This window comes from Styela clava, chromosome 2 (genome assembly GCF_964204865.1).
Source record: "Styela clava chromosome 2, kaStyClav1.hap1.2, whole genome shotgun sequence".
Classification (NCBI taxonomy): Eukaryota; Metazoa; Chordata; class Ascidiacea; order Stolidobranchia; family Styelidae; genus Styela; species Styela clava.
In genome coordinates, this window is record NC_135251.1 from 1,559,851 (window position 1) to 1,572,442 (window position 12,592).

The 12,592-nt window shown below is 35.6% G+C and overlaps 1 protein-coding gene and 1 pseudogene across 2 annotated transcripts in view; both read right to left on the reverse strand.

The window, feature by feature from the left end:
- LOC120335805 (carnitine O-palmitoyltransferase 1, muscle isoform-like) overlaps positions 1–12,592 on the reverse strand; it is a 117,452-nt pseudogene that overhangs the window by 960 nt on the left and 103,900 nt on the right. The window contains exon 7 of the transcript XR_013474422.1: positions 1,643–1,756. The product of XR_013474422.1 is annotated as a carnitine O-palmitoyltransferase 1, muscle isoform-like (transcript). The remainder of the gene's footprint in view (positions 1–1,642; positions 1,757–12,592) is intronic.
- On the reverse strand, positions 1,756–10,344 carry LOC120335800 (carnitine O-palmitoyltransferase 1, liver isoform-like). The gene is made up of 3 exons (XM_078109493.1): positions 10,147–10,344; positions 7,498–7,570; positions 1,756–2,156 (listed from the first exon to the last, which is right to left on the reverse strand). Exons 1-3 carry the CDS (start codon positions 10,243–10,245, stop codon positions 2,149–2,151), a joined length of 180 nt encoding a protein of 59 aa, XP_077965619.1. The 5' UTR covers positions 10,246–10,344; the 3' UTR covers positions 1,756–2,148.

The window sequence follows — 12,592 nt, forward strand, 5'->3', positions numbered from 1 at the left end:
CTCAAATGAATCCAACCTTCTAAAAGAATTTACAGCTCTTCACAATCAGTGACTTTTTCTCTACAGCCTTGCTCAGAGGGAAAGTTTGGATCTATTTTCACTGTTTATTAAAGAAGGAATTAAGATGCACAGAAGATTTTGTAGACAAAATTTCTTGTAGTTTAGAGATTTCCTTTAACCAAGAGTAAGATTCTTATCTATTATTCGGACATGAGTCTTCTTTACTTCTGAGTGAGCACACATCATTAATTTGTGCTGTTCAAAAGCTTTGGCATTTCAGTGCTAGCAGCTAGACTTGCTCAGAGTCATACAAGTCTTTGCTACATTGAGCAAGCTCACATGGAGAATGTATTAAAAAACTTTAATTGAAATTTCACAGATATTGAGTACTAAATACGGCTTCTAAAAGAGCGGTTGAATTCTGGAAGCAAGCTAACATTATCACAATTTGAAACACACAATTTTGAAGCCATACTGAGCAACTATGAAGTGAAAAACAAGACTAGAATACAGAATCATGGAGGCGGAAATTGGATTCAAGAACTATAACTGAAGTAGTGGTTCTCAAACTTTTTAAGTCCTTTTTAGAATTTGTCAAGTTTGCACCAGACTGGTGAATGTAAATACCAACATAAGGCAGGAAAGATCAAATCAAACAAACACTACTGTCACACTGTCTACACGCCCCACCATTGAGAACCACTGTTCTCAAGTATCACCACAGCCGAAATCATTATCGATGATAGCGTGAAGCTGATTAAAAAAAATTGATTGGATGTTGCATGACTTATTTTTGATATATACATTAATTTCATTATTCATGTTCCATCCACGTAGATTATTTTCAATTAGCTTCAAGCCCCCTCAAATAATTGTCTACGCCTTCCTTGTGGGGCGCATCCCATCGCTTGAGAACCACTGTTTTAGCTTTATTTAATTTATTTAATCAGCCCATTGGTCACTCTGTATATAATCACGTATTGTATCAACCAATCAAATCAAGGATTTGTTATTCAAATTTTGACTTGTTAACACACACCACACACACAATTAACTGAAACAATTTTGGTAAATGAGGTATTGAAGAGAGGAGGACATAGCTGCCCGAGACATTATAAGCTTGACTATAATTATAAATACAGGGTGTGCATAAAATCCATTTACAATTTCAATTTTGTTATGAAGTCAATTCTCAGTATATCTTAACCAGGTTTGTTGTTTTTAATCAGTAATTGTTTAAGTATTTTTACTTCATTTCATACATATGTGAGGGCCAAAACAATATATGGTATCGATAAATTCCCTGCAATTGTAAATGATTTTAGGACTTTATGGACATCCTATATTTTTTAAAAAGTTCATGCTTTATGCGCTTCCTCGTCTGGGAAAGATGACTTATAATTGAAGAAATATTCCATGCATATAAAGATAAGAACATTCTGTCTAGTCATGCTTCATTGGTCACTGGTGGTAAAAGCCTGCAGCAAAATTCTTAAGGGTACAGTAATTGCAAGAAGCCACTGATGTGTGTTATGGAGTTTCTGCTGTTACAGATTTAAGACTCAATGCAAGAAATAGCACAACATAGCCTGCAAGCGTGTGAGACCCATACGTCCATTAGATGTCGCTATTGCATTCTTACCGGACCGAATCCTCCTCCCCCAGACAAGAATGAGGGGTGTTCGACAAGATTTATCTTCATTCCCTGTTGGTGGGGGGTCTGAGACGTCGAAAGACGCCACGGCTCACGAAGAACCTGTTGGGGTGAAGCAGGGTCGTAGCAGAAGAGTGGAAAGGTCAGATTTATGGAACTTTAGGGTCAAAGGTTATTTTGTAGAGGTCAAATTTTAATTTGAAGGTCATTTTGTAAAGTAGAGGTCAAATTTAGGAGTGAAGGTCATTTCGCAAATTAGGAGTCAAATTTGGGGTTGAATGTCATTTTGTAAATTAGAGGTTAATTTTTTGGTTCAAGGTGATTTTATAATTTGGGGTCAAATGTCATTTTATAGAGGTCAACTTTCAGGTTGAAGGTCATTTCACACAGTAGAGGTCAGAATTGGGGTTGAAAGTCATTTTATAGAGGTCAAATTTATAGTCGAAGGTCATACAATGTTAGACAAAACTACCCAAACCATAAAGTACGTTATTTCAAGCACCTAATGTTTCGTTATATGTTGGAATGATAAGGGGTCATATCAGGTTCAAGGGTCATAAGATCAGGAAGTAGGAAGAAAGTTCAATAAAGAGAGAAAAGGTGAAAATGATTAGAGCAATGAAAATATTATTGTTGTAAAAATGGTTTCTAGCAGAATAGGCTTACACAAGTCTGGCTCTATATGCAATTTGCAAAATTATACCCCTACGGGATTCAAACCTCGTACTCACACATGGTAATCAAAAGTGCAATGACGAGCATTTACTAATCCATTAGAAACCATTTCTACAAATATACAAGATTGTTAAAATTAAAACAAACATCTAAAATATAGCATTGCATAATCCCTTGTAAACCAGGTAGAATACAACTGTTTTATATATGTTATTTATACAAATTTGCCAAATAGTAGGCCGTTAACACAGGTATCAATAGCAGTAGGCCCAATTTTGGACCAACCTGTAATGCGTTCAGTACTCCCGAAGTATGTGAACCAAGATGGTGGACACCGGAACGTAGTATGTATACCAGGTTAAGGTTAGGCCATAATTTTATTCCAATTTTCCTCATTTTAGTTCTATTTCGAGTTCGGGGACTAGCTAAGTGACTCCCTTAGTATTTGTACCTGAGATTATGGCCTAACCCTGACCTGGTACACATACTACATTCCGGTGTCCTCCATCTTGGTTCACATCCTTGGAGAGTACCATGTGTTCTATGTGAAAACTTTTTGCATAAGCAATACGAGGATTTAACAAACACAGAAGAATTTTAGGGAAAGATATAGAAGTCGAATGCCCTCGCAAAAAGTTTTCACACAAATACCCCCCCCCCCCCCCTCCATTGATCGTTACCTCCCCCTGACTGAAACAGAAAAAATTGTAAAAAAATCGCAAATTAGGTTTAAAAAATGCGTTGAGGGCAATGATTGTTGCAATCGCATGTTCTGTAGAATTAAAAACTAAAAATTAGGGGATAGAATTACGCAAACAAGGGTGTTAGTAATAACATGCATGAGTGATGATTAGACAAACAGCCAATCACAGCCAGTGTATTATGACACGCTTGATAATGTCATATTGGACTCACCGGACCAAATCCTCCCCCTTGTGGTGTCAAGTCAGTGTGAAAATCTTTATAATGGTCGATACGACCAGTTTGGTTAATCGCAGTCTGGGATGTTGACAATTCCCACGCTTCACCGAGCACCTACCCCCGAATTATGATGTCATAAGTCAATATATGATGTCACAATGAAACAAAGTAAATCATTTAAACAGACATGGGTAAGTTATGAAAAGAATTTCCACGCCTCACCAAGCATCTGATTTCAAATTATGATGTCATGAATCAATATATAATGTCACAATAAAACAAAGTGATGTGGCCTTACATCATAAGATGAATACTAATACCATATTATGACATCAAAATATCCTAAAAATGAAAATCGTTGCACTATAGTGATGTCACAACACAACCATAGTTACATCACAATACAACATCAAAACTAAAAAGCAACTTCATAGAAACAGTGAATTAGATCGAAGGGTTAGCGTTAATACAAATGGTTAGAAGCACAACCCAAAGAATATTTGAAGAAATTTTTAAGAATGTATTTGGAATGATAGGGTATCAGGTTTAGGCCAGTTGTTCCCGAAGTTGATTGACCGGGGCCAAATTAGAAGTAGAAGGATATTTGCGGGTCGGGAAAGTGGAGCGCCCGCTTGGGGCCGAAACCAGTACCGGTACATATAATTAAGATACCGGTATAAGTAAGAATATATACAGGCTTAAACTGTGATAATGACGGTATCTAGAACTAAAAAAAAAATGTGTTAAACTGTTTCACTTGAGTTGGTTATTATTTGTTAAGTCAGTTTGAGCGTAATTTTAGAAAAAAGCCAAAAAAGACTTGAATATTAATCAAGGTCAAACATATTTAAAAGTAGGGCAAAATTCACAGAATTCACCACGGAAAAATCAAAGCAGTCACTTTTTTCAGGAATTGAAGTTTTCATCTACCATCATCATGGACCATCTTAATATGGCGTACCTGCACCTATTTTAGTTTTGATTGCAAGTCGTCCCTTATGTGCATTTTAGTTTTGGTGTTAGAACCATACTAACGTTGTTTAACTGAAAATAAGACCTAGCCTGAATTTTAAAAATGATTTTAATATAAGCCTTCCCTTCAAAATAAGACCAAGTCAATGTTTCACAAAACCTTAAGATGTGACATAAGCCAATTTGGTTAAATTGCAGCAAGACAGACTTACTTAAGTCGGGAGTTATTGCGACAGAAAACATGGAAACTGATTGAAGATTAATGAAAACAGTGAAAAGAAAGACACACAGCATGATAATAGTTATTTTTTAGAGAAGAGAAACTCAAAGATGAAAAAGTTTGTTTTTTTTTAATATGAAAAAATGTGATATGCGTGTAATGACTACATCCAAAAAATGGGATTCCCCCTCCCTCCTTCAATTTTTGAACTATGTTTTTTGAAAGGCTGATGAGTCGCAACCTATGGGTGTATTTGAAAGGTCCAATGACTTGCCATGTGGGTCACGGTTAGATGAGTTAAAATGCAGGATTGAAATGAAAATAAAATTAAAAAAGACTGTTAATTTTTCATTATCAGATTCAACTAAAATAAAAGTTTTGGTCCAATAAGTAAAAAAAGGGTTTAAATGAAGCAAAATTGACATGATACTAAGTGCACATTCGGGGGTCGCAAGGATTTGTAACTGCTTTGTCACAGAGTTTTCAACTAAAGAGTCGCGGTCTAATAAATAAAAATTCAGGGTTGAAATTAACCAAAATTGATGTGGATCTATCTATTCATTCAGGGGATCGCATGGATTTGTAGAGTCACAGGGTGATATGTTACTGAGGGTTCAACTAAAGAGTCACGGTCTAATAAGTAAAAATGCAGTATCAAAATGAACTAAAATTGATACGGAACTATTTGCGTATTCACAAGTTGCTGCTGTCACAGAAGGGACGAATGTTTGCTGGATATACAAATCAAGACAATTTTTTTTTAGTTTAGTTAGATACAAAGAAAATTTCTAAATCTCAAAATATATAATGGTTTTGAAAATATCGTACATTGTGGCGAACAAATAAATAATTATTTTCATGATTGTAATTCACGATTTAAAAAAAACTTCTTGAAAATTGTTTTTTTTGACATAATGAAGAATTTGATGACAATAGACAGCCATGCGTTAATAACTAAAACTGAAGGGTACAAATAAAGACAGTCACAGTTGAATGATTAAAAATGCAGGGTTGAAATGATAATAACATTCTTTATGGTTTTTTATTTAATAAACTAACATTTGTGAAACACTTAATCATAGTTATGGTCGAAGGAATAAAAATGCAGGGCCAAAATGAACAAATAATTTGAGATTAGGAATGTTGGCTGGAGCATCACGGTCTGATGAACAAAAATGCGGGGATAAATTGAACAAAAAATTGATGAATATGCAATAGAACACCGCATGATTGAAAAATGAATGGCAGTCATGGTTGGATGAATGATGACCGAAAATGCAGGGTTAAAATGAGAAAAATATTTGATTAACGATAATGACTAGAGAGTCACATGATTGAGAAATCTAATGGAAGTCATGGTCGAATGAGTAAATAATGCAGGGTTTGAAATGTCAATATGACCAGATGGAATTAATCCCATAACAGCCAATTTGACAAATTTTTAGGGTCAAAATTTCGTGAATTTCGAATTAAACATACAATAAGTTGCAACAGCGTGAAAGAAAATTACGTTTCAGCGATAGCTTGCACCAGCATGATAAGAAACACCGAAAAGAAAAATGATCGTTGCGAGAAATGTTTTGAAAACAACTTATGATTTTAGTTTTTACTTTTATGCTAATGTTTATGGTGTGAGACTATGTTGGCTGAATAAAAAACTCTGCTCACCAGCTCACCTAGGGGTGCAATGATTTTGGGTAGGCATGATGAAAGCGGGTCAAGTGTTTTGAAAAGCAATGAAGACTAATAGATCTGGAAATCTAATTTTATTTGTGCTTTTACTTTAATTCTAATGTTTAACCTAATCCTCCCGGTTTGACGCATGCGCGACGTTTCAGACGTTTTGCAATGCTGTGTGTATACCATGAGGTCTGGAATGTTTGTTATGGTCTTGCTTGAAAGGAAATCTTATTCCCCACACAACGATATGAGAATGAACCTTATATGACATTTAGAAGTGATAAAATTTCGCTTACATATCACGCGTGTACTTCCCGCTGCGATATAAAAACGTCGCACAACAAGAAAATGATTCCATAAACCTTGGCGTTGCGCGCTAACCAATAACAAAAGCTAGTATGATAAGGTCTTATTTTGAAGGTCATTTTATATGCTACATAACATAGGAGAGTGGACATCTCACAACGTCAGGAAGTTATAAAAATATCGAGTCGTTTGATCGCAGCTGCCTCACCGAAAAAAAGTTAGGCGTTTTATCTCGCAAATTCTCCTTGTCTGACGATTATAAGCTTTTATGATTCATAATAAATGTTTTATTATGACTCACAAAAGCTTTCAACGCGATAAAGCACAAACAAACAACCGATCGATCTATCAAGCTTAGCCTGGCCTGATTCGATGTGGTGACTTCTCAAACGGAAAATTTCCAAAACGCTTGAACAAAGCGCGCTATGGAAAAGCGTTTAGTATCATATGAAAGAGAAAACCAATGTGCAGTCAATTGTATAGTTACATTTCAGCTTTACAATAGCTGTAGACGTCCAACAGCTGATAGAATGAGAGAGTGTAAATATTTTTGTTATTTTTTGACGTTACGAGAGACCTCTTGAAAGAGGTGTTTTAGTTTACGGTCCTCCAGTGACATCTAGCGTATAGTACTCTAAAATACCTTTCCAATGGTATATAATTATTGTATATTGGGTAAATTTTGGGGGTCGTATGACATTAATAAAAATGTATTCAAAATTGGGCTCGATTGGGCGTCTGAATCAGGTTAAGGGTTTGGACCTAGACGATAGTTTGAGTTCAAACATCATGTCGCCCCACCTTACCCAGGGTGTAATAAATTGAATCGGCTAAACTGGAAAGATTCTGTCACTTCTAGAACAGGAGGTTCTCACATAGTGGAGATATGGGAACCTACGGCCAGTATGTACCTCAGCATTTCATTTTAGAGGGTTAGAAGGTTGGGGGGGGGGGGGGGCGGGTGACGACCTCCAAATCCCAATGCCCCTGCCTCATATAGCCAATGGCTTGTAGGTACTGAGTTCCAATTGAAGATAAGAAAATGTTTCTAAATACCGCAATGACCTACCAGTCATTGCCTCCTTATATCCAGATACATGGCGTTCAGTAGCTTTTTTCGAGAGAGCAATGCTGTCTTCATTCTGAAAATGAGAAATTTATTAGAAATAGGGAAAACTGATTCAAAACATTATAGAAAGATTTAAAAAGTGGGAACACTTGTTCAAATAAAAGAAGGATGAAAATAGCAAAGATGCCTAATCTACAGGGATGGCCATTTCCGAATACTAAACTATTCCGAATACATTCTAAAATAATGTTTTCGAATCTGGAATTCCGAATACATTCTAAAATCGAAAATAACACATTTTTGTTTTAGTTGATTAAAACCCAGTAAATTAGGAAATAAGCTTCAATAGAAATATCAGAATGAAGCCACAAACCAACAGTATATGTACACAAAGTAATTGATAGTTTATAGCTATCAATAAAAAATAATAGCAACTTGTGACACAGTCAGTTTATTAACATTATTCACTTTGTACAAATGACCATATGAAATAATAGCCAAGGAGTTGTCTGACGCTTTCTATCATTGGTACCATGATATTACGATAATAGTCAAGTCTATTGACAAAAATACTACTTGTATTCAGATAATTGTGTATATTTTCTGAGAGTAATAAAATTTATTGGCAATACAGGCAACAACAATCGAAAATCCATTATGCCTTTAAAAATTCTAATATTTAGGCCTGAGGTATTCTACTACCTACCAGTATATTGTTATTATGTGTAACATAATGTTGTGTTTGGAATTAGAAATAAATTAGTAGAGAATAGCTGACCACCACTGCCAGCGCGCAGCCAGGATTTTCGAAATCGGAAATTCCCATTGCCGCCTGTAACACCCACCGCCTTCTTTTCAGCGTATAATGATCATTCTGTTACGTAAAATATTCCATCCATGACAACTACGAGATTCTAAAATATCTTTAGATATTAATTTAATATGTCCAACGTAACTCGCGATTGCTTCTTCTTACGCCAAAAAAAAAAACATTACTATTTGGTCCACGGCGATCTGTGACCTAAAATTACGAGATAAACTGCCTGATGTATTTAATTTTAATACGTATTTTTGCAATCTTGCCAACTCGTTATCGCCGTTAGAAAAATCTCAAATAATTATATAAAATCCTGTTAAGTGTAGAGTATAATTCATTTCATACAATGAATATACATATAAAATTTAGCAGTAAATTAAAAATACATATTCATCGCCGCGATTATGCCACCTCGACTTTTAACAACAAATAATATAACAACGAATATATATTTTTCTGTTGTGCAAAGTGATGAATTCGTGACCGACACGGGCATATTTAAAATGTCTTGCTTTATTAATTTAATTGTCTTCAATTTAACCTGCGGTTGCGTCAACAAAATAAAATCCTCACCACTCTTATATACCATTGCAATCCGCGGTCATAAAAATAAAAACGTGAGGTAAACTGTCCGATTAAATATTGTTTTGATCCGTATTTTGCGAATTCGGCAAATATTTAGATGTACTTGTTAACAGTGACTCCGCTCGATCGAAATGCTGCCACTCTGAATATTTTTAGATAAAACTGTTCGAGAAATCCATAAATATGCTGTAATATCTCAGAGTAAAATTTATTTCATCACAATAAAATTGATTGAATATACTTTAGATTAATTATATTATATACATCCTCACAACCCGGGAAAAAGTCGCGTTTCAAACCTTGATTCGTGTTAACATGAAAATATTCGACGGCAATTTAAAGTAATGGATAATCAGGCAAATCCCGCCCTCAATTAGTGACGATATGTTTCTAAACGCCGACCAAACATGTGTGCCAGAGGCACACGAAATTTTGCGATTTTCACTGCCTAGAAAAGAGTTTTTTAAATTTTCGCCGGCCTCAATAAAACTTATATTGTTTACGGTTTTATTTTCAGTATTCTAAATTGCCGCTTTTCAATCAAAAAGTTGCGTTGTCTTTAGAAACTCGCCGCCGATGAACGTATTTACCAGATTCACAATTCCGTGCGCGTACAAAAATAAAATAAATGTTATCGTGGAACAAATTTGTGGAAAATTTTCGTTTTAGAGTAAATAACACAATCGTAAAGGCGTTTACGGGCCTAAATAACACGTTACGCTGATGAGTGATGAAAACAATCACGCGCAAGTTTCTATCGAGAATGTTTTCATTCAACGGAAACGTCTTGAAAGCGGCGTCGAAAATGTGTGACGTCACACAAATATCCGATATTCTTATGAACGTGAATTCCGATATTCGAATGACGAGATATTCGAATACATTCGAATACTTTATTCGAATTGGCCATCCCTGCTAATCTATAAAAAAAAATTTAAGAGAGTGTTATTGGGACATTAACAGAACCATCTCGACACTAAATGGAAACTTGAGGATGCGCATGCGAAAGAGTTGTGAAAAGCACATTGTCAAATCAAGAGAGTGAGAAAACAAAGCTTTGTTAACAGTTACATAACTTGAAAGTCTCAGTTAACCTATATTACAACACAAATAGTTCGTACTATTTCTTCTCGATTGAGCCAAGAAATAACAGCATCGAGTCCTGCTTATTATAACTACATTATTCTGTCTATTCACGCTCTAATGAGCATTGAGCACAACTTGGTTTAGTGAAATAATAAACTTACAGTTTGTTCTAAATCTTCCATGGCGCGAACGAAAGCGCAGGATTTAGTCATGCATGAACGAACAGTTTCGGTCCTCCCTTCTCGGAACAATCTCGTCATCGAAGCTTCGTAAGTCAATCTGAAATGACCTTTGACCTGTAATAAAGATGATTTTTCTTTTATTTCAAGAGGGAAAAAATATGAGAAAGCGGTCTGGTCTTTTTTATGGTCAAGTTATGAAATATATTATAACTAGACTAGAAATTTCTAATTGATAAGGCCGTAACAGCTAGCAGCTCCGCCTGGCCGAAAAATGTGGGTTTTCAAGAGTCTTCGAGCTGACATGGGCAAACTACTGCCTGCGTGCCAAATCCGGCCCATTGGGTAATTCAATCTGGCCCGCCTAATGCTGCCACAGCCAAACTAAAACTAAATTTGGATGTTTTAGCTAAAAAATAGCTCAAGGAATTTGTTCGATTACCGATTAAATTTATTTTTAGCACGAGGCTTATTGTTCTCCACTTCTGCTTTTGTAACACTGAATATTGTTCATAAAATGTAACATTTTATGTCTCACTAACATGGACCGCCAGTCTAGATTGGCAAAATTTTTGGCCCCTGGTCTAAAAACCATGGCCACCCCTGTTATAACTAGACTAGAAATTTGAGGGCCTAACATATGTTAAGTTACGCAAAATTGCTATGTATGAACCAAGAAAATATTTTAGTTAGATTGCAAAACACATGGTGGTCTTTCGTCGTTTTGCCCGCTGCCTTTATTACTGTAAGGCTATACAAAAGCCTTCAGAGCAGATGTTAACAACTATGCAAGAACTCGAAATTTCAATTGTTGAATAAATAATATTTATGATGAGAGAATTTTTAATTTGTTGTGTGATGAAAAAACTAAATTTTTTATGCGGTCCAGCTAGATGTCTGAAGTTCCTGATATGGCCCGTCGTAAAGGTCTTACTGCAATGATAATAAATATCAATATGAAACTACAGACTCATGAGGTACATCATAAAAGCCCATTTTGTGGCTCACAATATAATTTATATTAATATCGGTATCGGTTATCGGTAAAGTGATATCGATCGAGCTCTAGTTGGTTATATGGCCCACCGACAAAAAATGTTTGCCACCCCTAATTTAGAAAATATATTCAATTTGAAAAATTTCTCTTACCCTGAAATGTGCAAGTTGAAGAGGCAATTGGATAAAAGCATCAGGAGACATTCGGAAAGTTTTGATCAATCCTTTTCGGAATTTACGAAATGGGAACACGTGGAGGTATACGTCATCAGATAAAAGCTTTGCTATCTTTAGACTTGATTAAATGACGTCGATGCACTGTATAAAGGAAAATTATTTGTTGGGATACTGATTCAACTCTGTATAAAATCAGCGCTACCAAGCAAAAAATGCTAATATATAGCACAGCAGTTCCTAACATGAGGCCACAGAGCAGTTTCAGGTGGCCACAATGCTATGTGCAAAAATGAATTGTTTCATGAATTGTTTGATCATAATGGGATTTGGAAACTACCAATCAAAATAACACTATAAATACCACTGGAATGATAAAAAGGGTCATGAGTGCTGAAAGCCTCTGGAAGGGGACCACGAGCCGTAAAAGGTTAGAAACCACTGAATAGCAAAAATGAGATTATGAAATCATGGCTCCCAAAAGCAGAACAAAACATTTTTAGTCAAATAGTTAATATGGGAGCGAGATTCCACCTTGGATTAAAACAGTCCCAATTACAATATATATTTCTGATCAAATAGCTCAAGTGATAAGTGATTCCACTCGTTATTAATCTAGTGTTCCCATACACAATATACTTTCAGTTGAGCAGTTGGTTAGGTCAGGATGAGAGATTCCACTCTGCATTAAATTATTGTTCCCACATATAATATATTCAATCAAATAGCCAAGATTGAAAGACAGATTCTACCTGGCATTAAATTAGTGTTCCCACACAAGATATTTTCAATCGAATAGCCAATATTGCGAGACTGATTCCACCTGGCATTAAATTAGTGTTCCGAACACAAAATATTTTTATCTGAAAGCAACACTTACAGGTTTTGGAATGTTCTATTTTAAACGCTGAGGAGGAAGGGGGGTTCGTAGTTAATTCTCGTAGCCAATATTGCGAGACTGATTCCACCTGGCATCAAATTAGTGTTCCGAACACAAAATATTTTTATCTGAAAGCAACACTTACAGGTTTTGGAATGTTCTATTTTAAACGCTGAGGAGGAAGGGGGGTTCGTAGTTAATTCTCTGACGAAGGTACCGTCATCATTATATTCAAAGTTTGCAAACTCATCGTACAAGACTTCTTCCGTAAGGTGACTCATGATCGAAGCATTGGCCCAGGAATGTTCTGCGTTCATTCCAAATCGGCCGTTTTTGTAGCAAATAACTTGGAAAGATTTGTCGAACCATCTGAATAGA